Source organism: Echinops telfairi, unplaced genomic scaffold (genome assembly GCF_000313985.2).
Source record: "Echinops telfairi isolate 266 unplaced genomic scaffold, ASM31398v2 ScPeMD7_29;HRSCAF=101, whole genome shotgun sequence".
NCBI lineage: Eukaryota > Metazoa > Chordata > Mammalia > Afrosoricida > Tenrecidae > Echinops > Echinops telfairi.
In genome coordinates, this window is record NW_022103926.1 from 3858608 (window position 1) to 3874974 (window position 16367).

Consider the following 16367-nt stretch of genomic DNA (forward strand, 5'->3'; position numbering starts at 1 on the left):
GTGGGCAAAGCTGGCAGAATTGCTGTGAACCACTTGAAAATTCTCACTTGGCATCTAGGACTTGGACCAGCACTGCGTCCTGGTCAGACAAGGAGGGGTCCTCCTTCAAGGTCCCACTAATAAAGCTTGTTGCTACAGAGGGAGGGGTCCAGGAGAAAACACCCACACACACCCCTCCCCCCTTTTTGCCCACTCCTTGTCCCTCCCCAGGATGACCCTGCGCCAGTTTCTACGAGCTAGCAGGCCTTGTCTTTGGAAGCACCTTCCTGGTTGCAGCACAGCCCTTCCCAGGCAGGTAGTTGCAGCCAGGACACAAAGGCCAGGTGATCACCCACCTGTGGGCAAGACCCTTCAAAGTGCGGGGTGGGCTGGGGGGCCAGGATTTTGACACGTTCTGGCAAGGAATTCCAAGGAGTTAAGAGAATCTAAATTGGAACCTGACCTTTTAGGTCTCTATGTGTCAAGATAAAAGGGTAGACTCGACTTTATTTAATGGCTTGTTAGTGCTTGTCCTAAGCCCCACAAATGTTAGTAGCAGACCTGCTTTGGGCATGTAAAAATTCTTTCATCTAGATTACCTTCCTCTTAATAAAAATAAAACTGTGTCATCAAAATAATCCTTAGTTTGGGGGTTCTGTTCAATCCCTGTACTCCCCTACTCAAACCTTCTCCAACACCTCCCTTTGCATGGTCACCCAGCGTCTTCTGGGCTGCTGGCAGTTGCCTCTGGGCCCATACCACTCCCCGAAGCAGGAGAAAGACCCCAGGCCACCCAGCTGTCATCCCCTACGCCCGTCAGCCCTCCCTCAATATTAAAATCATTTGAGAAGTGCCCAGAAAACTGCTGCTTAGCCTCCATTCCATGTAGATCACCTCTAGGGCTGAGCTGGGCATAAGCCTTAGGGATTCTTTTACAGTCTTATTTAATTTTTTAATTAAAAAAAAAAAATCTCCCCAGGTATTTCCTGGGAGCTTAGCCAACCTCAGAGAGGCTGGCCAAAGGGAGGTTGCAGGGTCGCCACTTCAGACACCTTTGTTCCTTGTTAACCCCTACTCTGCCACCTCATTAACACTTATTTATATTAACTAGCCTCCATATATCTCTGGTGGTGTAGTGGGCTGCAGTCCACATGGTCAGCAGTTCGAAACCACCAGCTGCTCCAAGGGAGAACAACTGGGCTTTCCATAAACCGTTACAGTTTTGGAAACCCACAAGAGGTTGCTATGAGTCACCACTGACTCGATGACAGTGAGTTGGTTTTCTGTGTGTCTAATTGCTGAATTTCTTAGGTTCACACTGAAGTGACACTTCTGGAAATTTAATCCCAAGATAACCCACTGCCATCGAGTTGGTTCTGACTCATAACGGCTCCCTGTAGTTGTTAGATGCTGTTGTTAGTTCCAACTCATAGCAACCTTGTGTATAACAGAACGAACCACCACCCAGTCCTCTTGCCATCCTTGCCTCTACAGAACACTCTGGCTGTACTTCTTCCGAAACACATTTGTTTGTTCTTTTGGCCATCCATGGTAGTATCAATATTCACCAGCACCATAATTCAAATGCATCAAATTTTTTGTGGTCTCCCTTATTCCATGTCCAACTTTCACATGTATGTGAAACACTAGGACAGAGTAAAATTGCTAACTGTTTCCAGGATTGTAAATCTTTACAGAAGCACACCTCATCGCTTTTCCATGGAGCTGCTGGTGGCTTTGAACCACCAACCACCAACACCTAACAGTCCAGTTGGTTTCCCAACATACTGCCAGGGATCCTCAACTCGTGATAAATCAAACCCACTGCCATTAGATTAATTCCAACTCATATCCACCCTGTATAGGGTTTCCAAGGCTGTAAATCTGTAAAAGAACAAATAGCCTCCTCTTTCTCCTGATTACCACTGGTGAGTTTGAACTGCTGACCTTGCAGTTAACAGTCCAATGCTTACCCAGTAGCACCACCAGGCCTCCAAGATAGCAGCTTCCAAAAGTTCCTCTTCCAGGCAGAAAGCCCACTCTTGAGACCACCCAGTGGAGCCCTGCTGGCACTGTCAATGGAATTATTATGTTATATTTATCACAATAAGTCAACATTCTCTTTCATTATATTCTGTTTGCTGTATTTCCAGTACTCTGGTTTCCCTCCCCCTGTACCTTCTCTGCTTTGCTTTTGTGTAACTACTGAGGGTTTGGATCTTCAGGTAAGATTATGTGCCATTCTGATATGTTGCTACAGGCTTGTTTCAGAGGATAGTCTAAGCAACTCGGTTTAAAAAGTGTCTCAGGGTAATAGTCTCAGGGAGTCCATTGTTCTCTATTCCAATTTGCCTGTTTTTGCTTTTTTTCCTTTAATAAAAAGTTGAGTCCTCCCAATCTCCCCATCCTATCCAGCACCATCTATGACAGGAGTTCTCAATCTGTGGGTTGCAACCCCTTTGGGGGTTGAATGACCCTTTCACAGGGGTCGCCCGATTCATAACAGCAGCAAAATGACAGTTATGAAGTAGAAACAAAAATAATTTTATGGTTGGGGGGGTCACCACAACATGAGGAACTTTATTAAAGGGTCGTGGCATTTGGAAGGTTGAGAACCACCAATATGATGCATGGTAAATGGTGGTAGCATTATTTAGTTCTTCTGGACTCCGGTAAATGAGGTCTTGACACCTGTGGACTTGTCACTGAGATTTTGGTCCTCTTACCATTCTGCTCCTGATAAGTACACACCACTGTCCAGTGCCCCAACTCCTGCTGTCTTAGATGGCCACTTGCAAGCTACTTACTGCGCTGTGGTGCAGATCTGATTCCGGGGAACTCTGTTGTGCCAGCTTACCGAGTTGTCCCATGTCTTTGAAACCTTATGGAGCAATTCTCCTCCGTCCCGTAGGGTCACTATGAGTGAGAACCTACGCAGTGGCACTGATACTGGGGAGTGTGAGGCTTCCTACTCTTACTTTATTTTTGTTTGCTTTTCAGTATCGCCTTCGCTGCCTATTCAGATTTTCTCTCCCTTCCATATGAAGTTTGGTTATTAGCATTTTCCATTCCAGTCAAGAATGTTGTTGGGATTCGTAGCAGAATTGCATCATGTCCGCTTTGCTTTGAGTGAAATGGACATTTCTCCCATAGTTCCAATCCATGAGCAGGAGATATCCTTTCATTTTTGTATACCTCTTTTACTCTCTTGTGGTGTTTTCTAAGCCCCTGGTTAGGTTAATCACTTTGGGGCCATTGCAAATCATATTGTTTTCTTTTTCGGAGTAATCTCTGTTAATGTAGAAGAACCCAATTGATTTCTGTGGGTTGATCTTGTACCCCGCAACATTGCTAACTTCTATTAGTTCCAGCAGTCTGCTTGTGGAATATCCAGGTTCTGCATAGGAGATCATGCCATCTGCAGATAATTTTGCTTCTTCCTTTCTAACTTGGATACCTTTTTCCTTTTTTCCCTGTCTTATCGGCCTGGCTAGGACTTTTTAGTGTCGAATAATTGGAATAGTGATAAGAAACATCCCCACCACCACCTTCCAGTTCTCCAATAGAAGTCTCTTGGCTGTGGGTTTTGGATATGTGCCCTGAATTATACTGAGAAAGCCCTATTCTGTGCCTATTTTGCAGGGAGATTTCTTTTCATCAGGAAAGAGACACCAGTATTTTCTCTCGCTGTGAAAGGTACCAACCTGTGTAATGGCGCCGGACCTGGCTGCCTGCGGACTCCCGGCCGCTTCTGTGGGCTCCTTTAATTAGGAGAAATTAAGTGGAGCGGCTACATAGTTTGAGCATAAGTAACACTGTTTAAACTTAGGCAGCCGTAACCACTAACTTAACCGCTCAGTTCTCGCTGCTACTTGTCTCCTAAATAGATCAGCATAATCTTAACTAGGACTTAAAATGCCTCATCTTCGTTCCGGAGCTCAGACCCTGCAGCCGCCAGGAGCCTTCGCTGGCTTAATGACTTTAATTATGGCGAGGGCTCTCCCTGTGGGGAGGGGCGGACGGAGGCGGTGGCGGATGGAGCCGCCCCCAAGGCCCGGCCAGCGGTGGAGTGGGGGGTAGGGACACACACCCTGGGTGGGGGGAGCGGGGTCTCTGGGTTTGGAGGAGAGGGAAGCTGGACTCCGGGGTGGTGGGGAGGGAGAGCGGAGAGGGACGCGGGAGGGGGGGAGAGGGGGCGTCATGAAGACAGGGAGGAGGGACCTAGAGGGGGAGGTGGGGCGGTGCCTCCGAGCTCTGAGCCGTGTTTGTTGCTGGAGCTTTGATGTCCTGCCAGGGAAACCTGGAAGGTCAGGCCGAGCTGCCGCCAAGCCCCGGAGACAGGAGCCTGGTGGAGCGGGCATCGCGGCGGGGGCCCTGTGCCCCACACCCCTCCCCGCAGGTTAGGCAGCCCCAATGTCTCCATAGTCAGTGGACAAGGGCCTCCTAATGATGAAAGGGAACCAGCCAGCTGCCCCCCAAGCTCGCTTGCTTGGTGAAGTCTGTGTATGGGCTGTAACAGAAACGGGGCTGTTTGGGAAGCTGGGAACCCTGGCCCCTTGCTCCCCACACACCCCACCAGCTGCCCAGGAAAGGCAGGTGATCCCCCTGCTGGCCTGCGTGTTAGGGGGCTTGTTTCCCTTGGCATCTCTTTTGACAGTCCCCTCCCTGTCGGCCCCCCCCCTCCTCTTGGCACCAGGCTTTTCTCACCGGTTCCCCATGGTGGGGGTGACCTCATTTCCTGTGGAATGAAAGGTTTCTCTTTGAAAACAGGGCCCTGGCTGAGGCAGGACTCTGTCCCCCCATCCCCACCCAGCTGAGAGTGCCCATGTCACTCCCTGAGTCATGGGAGGCAGGGGGGCAGCTCACCAGCGGGTTTAAGTGCCTGGGTGGTCACTACAGAGTGAGGCAGGGGCCAGGGGGAGCTGTGAGGCTCAGAGATCCACTGAGTACCTCCAGAGGGAGGGCCCTGAAAGGCTAGTGAGCCCCACAGATGTTAGAAGGGACGGCCCACCCAGAGAGATGCATGGGCGGTGGGCGTGGCCAGCCCTCTGAATGGCTGGATGGCAATCTATTCTGTGGACATGCCCAGAGCTAGTCATCTAGCCAGCTCTCCTTTGTGGAAAGTGCCAACCAAACCCACTGCCGTGCCATGGAGTTGGCTCCCACTCATAGCGACCCTGTAGAACAGAGCAGAACCGCTCCTAAAGGTTTCCAGGCTGTCAATCATTGCAGAAGCAACTGCCTCACCTCTCTTGCCCATTCACCAGTGGGTTTAACCACCAACCTGTCTTGTTAAGGGCCCAATGCTTAACCCACTGTGCCACCCAGTGTCCTAAGGGTGCTTCAGGTCAGTTTTGCCTCCTGAGAGCTTGGACATCCAGCTATGCCTTGGACCTGAGGTGGAGGCTGGCCACCTACCGAGGGCCTGAGGGCATACCCAGCACAGAAGCCAGTGACTGAGCTCCAAGGACGTCTGGCAAGAGGGCTCAACTCTCTATGACAGAGACTACAGCAGCGGGGGCATGGGCCCACCAGACAGCAGGGAGCTGCAGCCCCCTCTCCCCACCTAAGGCAGACACTGATGGTTTTCAGGTGTGTGCGGGTTAGACCTGCTCCTTAGGGTTTCCAGGGGCTCTTTCAGCAGCAGTTGGCCAGTGTCCCCCAAGGGGCCTCTGGGGGGATTTGAAGCGTGTGCACCTCCAGGGACTAGACTGAGCACAGTGAGGGTGACCGTGTCCATAAACACCCCCAGTATGATGTCACAAGGGCTATGGTGGTAGAACTGGAGTGCCACAGGAGCCAGCCCAAAGGAAGTAGCATGATGGGGAACAGACTGGCAGTCCAAGAGGTAATAGGAAAGGGGTGGGGCCAACGCAGGCAGGGCGGGGCCACGGGAAGAAGCCTGCCAGGTTGGGAAGTGAGACTCATGCAGGAAATCATGACTGGCAGGTGGTGCCTATTTGGTGGTTTAGCCTATCTCTCTGCTGCCACATGGAGCCTGGCCTGGGTGGGTGAGGAGGAGAGGCCCCAAGGGGGAGAGGGTTTTCACACGTGGTCCTCTGACTCATGTGAGGCTCTAGTGTCCTGGACCAGCTGGGTGTGGTGGGGTGGGGGCAGCAATGAGGCTGGGAAGAAAACTGTGGCAGAAAAAGTGAACATTTCTGCACCTCGGTGCCTGGATATTATTAAGTCAGTTTGGGAGTTGAGGGCAAACTAGAACATGGATCAGTATGCATCCAATTTACTCGTACACATACAGTAGAACCTGTGTAAGGCAGAAAGTTGTCAGAGAAGGAAAATGCAAATATTTTCCAGGAGTAAAGTGCAATCAAAAGCAGTCCTGTTGAGTTTGGACTCTCAGATCTCATGGTATTTTCATATGGTATATGCATATGCAATATCTTTATGCTCATTCAGGGATATGAATCTAAAGGAGTACGCCATAGGACTGGCAGTGGTTTGTTCTTTTGTACATGAGCATCTAACAACAGCATGGATTTTTTTTTAAAAGCATGGAAGTTATATAAATACTAAATTGCTGTGTTAAAATGGGTGGATTTTTATCAATTGCCACCACGCTGAGAGCAGAAGAACTAGATGGTCCTCAGCTACCGCTACCAACTGCTCTGAAAAAGATGCTCTCAGAAGGCCCTGGACAGAGTGGAAGGGAAGAGTGGGACAAAGCCCCAGATCATAGAGGGGACCAGGCTTACTGCTCAGATGAAGACTGTGGAACCCCCCCAAACTTTAGTCTCCTTCCAGGCCTAGAACAGAATTCACACACACGTTAGCATAATCAACCATTTAAGATCAAAGGGGCAGCCTATATCTACGGACAGAGGGGAGTGAGGTAAATGATGGTGCACTGCCATGAGTGAGTGTTAAACGTAAAACTGATGATCTGTTCTTTAGACCTGCCCCTGATTCATAATACAAAGTTGAAAGAAATAAAATGCGTACATGTAAAAGAGAAATCCACAAAACGTGAGAAGCCATTAGCGGTAGAAGGCCCTGGGTTTGGCTAGGCCCCGTAGGCAGGGGGCCAGGGCCCTTCCCGAAGGAGGAAGGCAAGGACTGGATACAGTGTAGACCCTGGCAGGATCTTGGGCGCATACATGGTCCTGAGCTGGAAGCGGCCTGCCAATGCCCAGGACTGTGCCCCCTGTTCTGTCCCCTGTGAGGAGTAGCCGTGGAAGTGACTGGTGTCCCAGCTGTAGGAGCCTGTGGGACTCTGGTGCCAAGTTACATTCTTTGCATTCACGGTGTCCATCCTGAGGGCTGGGCATGAGTGTCCCAGAGGGAGCCTGGCACCCCCAGCCACCAGGACACCAGGACATTAGCACGCATGTTCCTAGAAAACACTTCTACAAAGTAGACGTTTATGTCCTGCTTGGGGTCCCTGGAGGAGCTCTGGTGGTGCGGTGGGGATGTGTTGGGCTGCTAACTACAAGGTCAGCAGTTTGAAACCGCCAACCCCTCCATGGGAGAAAGACAGGGCTTTCTACGCCCGTAAAATCTTCCAGTCTTGGGCGCTCACAGGACCAGTGCTCCCTCCCCTGTCCTACAGGGTCCATGACAATGAGTGTGTTGGGGTCCTTGGCACACAGTTGTCCCTCTTTCAAGTAATCATCAAATAAGAAAACCAGCAGAGCCTAGCTGCTGAGTCAGTGCCAACCCAACGTGACCTTGTAGGACAGGGCGTAATGTGGCTGCTCCGTCAGTTTCCAAGACTAATCTTTTTGTTTGTTTGTTTGTTTTTGTGATTAATCGCTATGCTTTATTTATTTTCTTTTAAAAATCATCTTATTGGGGGCTCGTACAACTCTTATCACAATCTAGCCATCCATCCATTGTGCCAAGCACATTTTGTACATTTGTTGCCATCATCATTCTCAAAACATTTTCTTTCTACTTGAGCCCTTGGTATCAGCTCCTCATTTTTCCCCTCTCTCCTCACCCCCCTCATGAACCCTTGATGGTTTATAATTTATTATTATTTTGTCATGTCTTATACTGTCCGACATCTCCCTTCATCCACTTTTTTGTTGTCTGTCCCCAGGGAGGGGGTTATATGTAGATCCTTGTGATCGGTCTCCCCTTTCTACCCCACCTTCCCCTTCCCCTCCTGGTATGGCTACTCTCATTATTGGTCCTCGGGTTTATCTGTCCTGGATTCCTTGTGTTTCTGATCTGTACCTGTCCAAGACAGTAATCTTTACAGAAGCAGACTGCCACATCGATCTCCCTCAGAGCATGTAACCACCTCACTACCAGGCATCCAAGTTGTCAAATAGCCCAAATCAAACCCCTCGCCATCGAGCAGGCAGCTCCTGACTCAGAACCTGAAACTTGGGTGTGCGCACGCTAATACCCAGGCCCCTGAAACTGCGGTGTGTGCGTTTACTGAGGAATTGCTTTCCACCTCAGAATGCACGTCTTCATCACACCCGTCTGCCTCTGTCTGCGAGCTCCCTCAAATGGTCCTCTCATCTATCCTAGCATGCCGGATACCATGGCCTGTTGGGAATTATGGCCAAAAGATCTGTTTCCAGGTTTGGTGTGCTGGGTAGAAAGGACCCTCTCGTGTGTCTGTGTGTCCTGTAAACATTGGGATGACTCTGGAGCAGTACTTCTTAAATGTTTTCCACTCACAAGTCATTTTCACCAGAGAAATCTCTAAATGGGCGCGCTGCCAGAGACACCTCAGATTCGTGACACATTTGGATTTGAATTATTTTTTGATCATTGTACCTTCAGAAATGTTACTGTTGGCCAATTTTACGTGAGACATCCCTTCCCCCACAGTCAGTTACTCAACCCCATTTGGGGTCACAACCCACAGTTTAAGAAGCTTTGGATGCGGCTGTGCAGCCCTTCTCAAAAGAAACTGCCCCGCCGTGCACTGGGGCAGGGTGCCTCTGTAGAGATGAAAGACGAGTGGTCGGCCCGACCTTGATGTCTTACCCATCGGGCCCTGGAATGGTCTCCCGCACCTTCCTGGCAGAACGCAGGTCCTCGTGAACAGAGGCCTACCACCAGGTTACCCTGGCCTGTGTGTGTTCCAGGGCCCTGCACACACTGTGGCTGGCTAATTACTACTGTCAAGCAGGTACATTAGTAAGCGGTAATCCGAATAGAATTAAACTCTGTTCCACCTCTTGTGTTCTTGTGCTGCATATGGACCATGCCCGGGGCATCTGCTTGATGAGGCTTTATGGGACTCATAAATGGGGTGAGGAAGGGCCACCTCCTGCTGGGCGTTTCCGCCTCAGACCGGAGGGCCAGCTAGCACCCGAGCAAGGCACTCAGGTGCACAATGCCAGCCAGGACCCTGTGACGATGCAGGCCCCTCATGGCTGTTGCTTTTGAGTGGGAAGACAGGTGCCACCAGAATGTGAGGCCCATGGTGTCAGCACATCCCTGTCCATGGCAGGGAACAAAAGACCACTAGGTGCCGGTTTGAGGGACAGTGGCTAACCACTCCCTGGGACAGTGCTACAATGGAATGATTTGTGCAGCTGGTCTTTAAAAAGGAACATTTTCCACATCTGTACATCTGATATCATTGAGTAAATTGTCAAATTGGAGGGGGTGGGGAGTGGCAGTAGAGAACAGGCTCTATAAGGTTTATTTTTTAAATACATGCGTGCATTCTATGTAAATATTTATGTGCATTAAAAAAATGGACCACATAAGTTAGATAGGGGTTACAGCTGGGATTAGAGAATAACAGAGGAGTTCATATAAATTTCTGAATTGTTTTTCTCCTATCAGACAGGTGTCCTCTAAATAACAAAAGGATTAAAAACTCAAAACCACTCCCACTGTCATTAAGTCAATTCCACCTCATCCCCAGAGGGGATGCCCAATTCAGAACAGTACCAAAATGACAGTTATGGAGTAGCAACAGAAATAATTTTATGATTGGTGGTCACCACAACATGAGGAACTGTATTAAACTGCATTAGGAAGGTAGAGAACCACTGGTAGAGGGTTTCTGAGACTGTAAATCTTGGGAGCTGACAGCCTCATCTTTCTCTCAAGTAGCAGCTGATGGATTTGAACCATAGACCTCGGGGTTAGCAGCCTAACACCTACCCCGTAGCACCGCCAAAGCTCCATACAAGCACTAAAAATGGATGGTCCTGTTTGGGGGAGGCATTCATCATAGTGTAGGTAGTAAGCAGCAAGGGAAAATTTTAAAAGTTCATGGTCGCTGAGAGGAGTAAGCGACCCACTTTGGCTGAGAAAAAGCATTCGCTCTATGGAAGAGGCAGAATAATCCAATCCAAGCTAGACTGGGCCAGATAGTGGATGATCTAATAGAGGAAAATTAGTTTTGGAATTTGCCTCTTTAAAGTTTTCAACTGCAAACATGGGAGAGGGGAGAAGTGAATTTGACCCCAAAGAACTAATCATCCTAATGTAGGTGTGACCAAATCACCCTAATGTCATGTGGGGCCATCTTTCTGCCTGTGAGAGATCAACGAAGCATCAACAGAGCGTTCCTCAAACCACAGCCTGTTCCCAGCCAGCTCATGCAGGCCCCCTGTGCCCAGAAGTGAACTCTGTTGACAATTCTGTCCTATGTGGTCATTCACATGGATAAAGAACAGTCGAATTGATAATGAAATTCTATGTGGAATAGATTATTATTCTTAATCCTTTTTACGAGGAGTCCAGGTCATTTGGGCTGCTGACTGCAAAGTCAGCAGATCAAACCCAGCAGCTTCTCCTCAGGAGAAAGATGAGGCAAATGCTCCCAGAAAGGTTTGCAAGGCCTTGGAAATAGCATATAGGGTCGCTGTGAGTCAGAATTGACTAAAGGGCAGTGGGTCTGGCTCTTGTTGTTGGTAAGTCATGGTCATATTCTTTGGTGTTGGACCTCCATCCTAAGGAAATCAGGAATGTAAGCCAGGATCTATTTGAGGAAACTTTTATTATCGTAAGTGGAATAGCTCAAACAAGATACTTAAATTAACATATGCCATTAAAAACATTTACCAAGAATACTTAATGGCCAGCGGGAAAGCTTATTTGGGAGTTAGGAGGGGTGGGCAAGGCTGGGGAAAGTGTACTCTCAGCCCTTCTTTGTCGAACTCTTTGGACAGCATGAAGAAGTGTCCTCAGAGTCGCTTCAGCATTCCACCTCCTCGGTCACCCTCTGCTCAGGAGTTTGGACAAAAGAGATCTCTTTGGTTCGTTGCTCGTAAATCCATCTTCTGTTAAAGTTTCCTTTCATAACAGATCCTGGAACAGCAACATCCAAGTGCTTGACCAAGGAACAAACACACGGCAAAGTGGAGGCCATGTCCCAAAGCGAACCACAAACCACACACGCTCACAGCGGCCCCGCAGGACAGGGTAGGGCAGACTGCCCCTGTGGGTGTCCAAGACTAAATCTTCACAGAAGTAGACAGCTGTGTCTTTCTCCCTCCAAGATGGATGATGGGTTCCAATCACTGACCTTGTGGCTAACAGCTCAAAGAGTGATCCACTATGCCACCAGAGAGTACATAGTCCCCTTGGCTCTGGGCCCCAAACTTAAGTCTGGGTGTAAGTATACCTCCGTGGAGATGTGTCCCTGATTAGTGGCCAACTCCGGGCCTGAAGCTTTCCTCCCATCGCATCAGAATGCACCAGCTGTATGGAGAAACTCTAAATACGGTCACACTGGTAGAAGCACTGCCTTTTGAGAACGCCACATCCGTGCTCAAGAGCCATCTCTTCTGGCCCCCGGCGGTCTTGCCTGATTTCATTTTTAATAAATGTGAATTACATAACCCTATGGGCCTCAACCTGGCCACATCGAGCCCTATCTCCTAGGGTTGAAACTTTCTGCCTGGCAGAATGTGTGCGTGTGCCAGCCTTCAGCTTTGGACGTTTGCCCCAGGAACTCTGAACACTGTCTAGTCTCTGATAGCTGCCCTGGAAGTGCAAAGAAAAGACTTTGCTGAATGGCCCCTGGTCAGTGGCAGGGTGAATGGTGTAAAGATATAGCTGCGTTGGGAACAAGATGGGTAGGCCACAGCAAGGCCTGCATCCCCTGTGACCTTCATCTGACCATGCCCCAAGGTGCCCCTTTCCCACCCTGGCTTTGAGGCGCCTGATCTGGAGAGTTCTGGACCTTAGTAGCTGATGTTATCAAGACAGAGCGTGAGCCATCGCAAGACCTCCCAAGCCTGTGGCTTTGATTTGCTTTGCATTAAGATTCTGGCCCAAGCCTTAGAGACTTCCCTAAGCTTTGAAGACCCTCTCAGGAACATGCCCCCCCCCCATCTCTACACCAAAAATCTAGGGCAAGGGGCTAAGTGTGCCAAGCCAAGGTTGTTTTGTTTTTTTGCCTTGGGCAATAAATGACAGTAAATAGGTCATTTTCTAAAAGGGGGTTATTATTGGCATTTTCAGTCCTGAACTGGCTCCTGGCAGGACAGTTCCCAACAGGGTCCTGGGTGCCCCCAACCCCCAGCACACACACGGTTCTGTCCAGTCCTGGCTTGTGCCGGAAATACAAACGTGTGTTGGTAGCCTCTTACATTTAACGTCCTGTTGAAAATAAATCACGAGGGAGAGTGAGCATTTTCTCTCGGGAAACCTGTGTGTGCACTTGTTTGAATGGGACCACACTGGAGCTTCATAGGCATTTAAGCAGCTGGCTTTCATCTAATTGAGCCCTAGTGGTGCAGTGGGTTAGGCATTGGTTTTCAAAGCTACCCGCGGCTCCTCAGGAGGCCGAGGCGGTGCCTGCTGCCATCAAAGACTCATGGCAGCAAGTGCGGTGTTTCCTTTGTTTTTTAGTTTTTGACCTGAGGTGCACTGGTGGCACAGTAGTTAAGCATTCAGCTGCTAACAGAAAGGTCAGCAGTTCTAACCCCCAGCCGTTCCTTGGGAGGATGACATGGCATTTGCTTCTGTAGAGGTGGAAACCTACAGGGGCAGTTCTGCTCCATTCTAGAAGGTCCACTGGGCATTGGAACCGATTCAAAGGTGACAGATTTGGATTTGGGGTTTATTTTTATCTGTTCGGTACAATGTGAAAATTAAGAGATTGAGCAACCTTTCTAGTTGTTTGGTTGGGTTTGATTTTTTGACCTTTCTTTTGTGCCTACCCACAATCGGAACTTCTAAATCCTTGGTGCTTCCTGGTGTGGCCAGGCTGGGCTGCAGCCAGGGAGGGGCAGCACCAGCCAGATCCTTCCTGTGTAGCCCTGACACACTCCAGAGAGGGGCCAGTGTCCCCAGTCAGGGATGCGAGCACACATTTCTCTCTTGATATGCCCCTGCTGCTCATTCCCTCGGGCCACTGCTGTTCCAGGGATGGAACTGGTGGGAAAGCCAGGAATGCCATCTGGGAGGAAGATACCACTCACTCCTAATTCGAGGGCTCTCAAGCCTTGGTAACCTCAATCAAGCAAATTTGGCTGTGCCCACAGGGAGCTTGGGGGACAGAACTGAGGCTGCCTCAGGGTCACTTTTACTGTGCCACTGAGTCCTCTGGCTAAGGAGACCACCCGCCATTTCAGGGCTCTCTGGATCATGCTGGCTGCACTCTCAACCTGATGATCTAGGATCCCTCTTCTGCGGCTAGCAGGTGGGGAGACAGAAGCTGGAGTTACATGCCAGTGGCATAGCCAGGGAAAGCTCCCAGGACTTGCTCTACCTCTTGGTGCAGGTTCCTCAGCTGGTGAGGCGTGGGGGCTTGAGATGCACTGAGTCTCAGTCCTACCAAGAGGAGACCCCTTCTGGGGAAGAGCAGCGTCCGAGATTCAGCACATACAGGGATGAGGACCTAGCTGATTCTACTGACCATGTGGTTTCTGTCCTTCTCCAGCTCCTAAGTACAGCCATGGGCTCAGTGTAGAAGTTACAGGACAAGACTGCCCTCTAGTGGGCTGGTGGAGCCATTGACACAGTCTCATTCACAGATTGTTCTTAGGCTGAACAAAGGGGGAGCAAGTAGTTCACTGGAAAAAATTGTGATTTTATTTTTTTTCTCACTTACTCTAGACTGTAGGGACATCGTTGACCTCTGAGCAGTAGCTACTATTTGCTCCTTTTGTGGGTGACGGGTCCCCCCATTCTTACTTTTCCAACAAGGTGGAGGTAGAGGTAGTGTTGCTATTGGTTGTTAGGTGCCATCAAATAGGTTCCAACTCTGTACAAAAGGACAAAACACTCCCTGCACCTGTTCCACATCCTAAAGGCTGACATGGAGCCCTGGGGGCGTGCTGGTCACATGTTGGGCTGCTAACTGCAATGTCAGCAGTTCAAAACCATCAGCCACTCCTAGGGAGAAAGCTGAGGCTTTCTACTCCTGTCAAGAGTTTGGGGCAGTTTTGCTCTGTCCTGGCGTGTCACTGGGAGGTAGCCTGGACTCTGAGTGAAAGGGTGGGATTGCATCTGACATCCTGAGTATTAGGCTTGTTCCCATTCCCTTACCTTCTCATCCATCCCTAAGATATCCTCACCCTCGCTCTGATCACTCATTCCCTGCAAGCTGTTGAGTCACCCAAGCCCTTCAGAAACGCCAAGCACACACTTTCCTGGGCCTCACTCCAGCCTTGCTGAATCGGTCTCTGTGGTCAGAGCCAGGAAATCGGCTTTCAAAACTTCCCAAGTGGCTGGTGATGGGCAGCCAGGCTCAGCAGCCAACCCAGCTCCGTCTCCTCTCTCACTTGTCATGGTTTTCGCCCCTGCTGACGTTACCAGCGGCCTCCAGCTTCTGTCTATTCTCACAGGGGTCCGCTGCGAGTCCTCATTCGGAGAGATATACCCTCTGGTTGCTGCAAGATGGGCAGCAGGGCAAGAGCAGGAGCCATACAAGAGGGACCCACTGTGTCTGCTCGGTTGTCGGTGGCTCTGTGTGCTCCAGCCAGGCAGTGCCCCATGCTGCCCGGCGTGGTGCGAACCTGCAGTTGGTTTCAGATGTTTGCCCTGGAGACGGAGATGTTTGCCCAGTGGTTTTCCCTTTATTCCAACCAAGCCTTCTGATCCCCAGGGTAACTGTACACAGTAGGTGGCATTCTCCCCATTCTTAGAGATGGGTAAGTTGAGGCTTGGGAAAGCCAAAGTCACCTTAAGTTGGGACTGTCAGGCCCTCTGTTTGAATCCAGGCCCATCTGGCCTTCCATACCAGCGCCCAGTAGGGAGAGGACTAGAGAGCTGCACACTACTCTATTTGTGTCTGTTTTTTAAATTGTAGTCAGTTTACACCTAACAGAACATCCCACGTGCTCTCTCCCTCTGCCAGGCCAAGCGAGCAGTGCAGCGCGGAGCCACCGCTGTCATCTTCGATGTGTCTGAAAACCCAGAAGCTATAGACCAGGTAAGCACTGCAGGTCCCACCAACAGGGCTGCCTCCGCTCACCCGTGGTAGTCAGTGTCCACGTGTGAGAGGGAGGGGAGGATTTGCAGTCCAGGACTTGGTCAAAGACCTCACCCCTTCCATCCTGAAACCAGCAGCCGCCCCAATACACAGTTGGGCCCTGGGAGTTAAGACCTAAAGATGTGGAGCATTTCCAAATGGGCTTTCTGCCTCCAGCATCCTAACCCGAACCCTCTCTTCCTCCTCAGCTGAACCAGGGCTCTGAAGACCCACTCAAGAGACCAGTGGTGTACGTGAAGGGTGCAGATGCCATCAAGCTGATGAATATTGTCAACAAACAGAAGGTGGCCCGAGCGAGAATTCAGCACCGCCCGCCTCGAGTGAGCCTCCATCCCGCCGACTACCCTCTCCAGTCCCCTGCCCGGCCCCCTCCGCCTCCGATGGCACCCTGGGTTCCTGTGGGACTCCGGGGAGACATTGCACTCTTGCTCTTGTGAGGAGGATTTTAAAGGAAACATCAGAAATGGGGGAGGCAGGGGTAAGGAGGTGGTGCTGACCAACCCAGGGACAGGGCAGCAACAAGTGATCCAAAATCAGTGGCAAGGAGGGTATGAGAGGCCTGGTAGGGGTTCAGTAAGGGCAATGTAACCGAGAGAAATTGAAGTCTGAGCATGCTAGTGGGACAAGAGGAAAGTAAAAGGAAATAGAGCAAAGAACTAGGTAACAAAGGGTATTTATAGAGATTTTAAGACTGGAATGTACATGTGTAAATATATTTATATGAGTGTGGGGAAACAGATCTACGTGCATATATTTATAGGTTTAGTATTAAGGCAGCAGATGGACATTGAGCCTCCACTCAAGCACTTACTCACTGCAAGAACATGTTGTTCTATTAAATTGGCATTCCAGGAAGCACACCTTCCCAACATGATTGCTGAAGAAAAATGTGAGCATAAGCAAATGTGGTGAAGAAAGCTGATGGTGCCCAGCTATCAAAAGATATAGCGTCTGGAGTCTTAAAGGTTTGAAGACAAACAAGCGGCCATCTAGCTGAGAAGCA

At 49.9% G+C, this 16367-nt stretch overlaps 1 protein-coding gene across 1 annotated transcript in view; it reads left to right on the top strand.

The window, feature by feature from the left end:
- The window catches only part of ZNRF3 (zinc and ring finger 3), an 80477-nt gene that overhangs the window by 53956 nt on the left and 10154 nt on the right, over positions 1-16367 (top strand). The window contains exons 2-3 of the mRNA XM_045289657.1: positions 15230-15304; positions 15553-15684. Coding sequence (XP_045145592.1) covers positions 15230-15304; positions 15553-15684 — 207 coding nt within the window. The remainder of the gene's footprint in view (positions 1-15229; positions 15305-15552; positions 15685-16367) is intronic.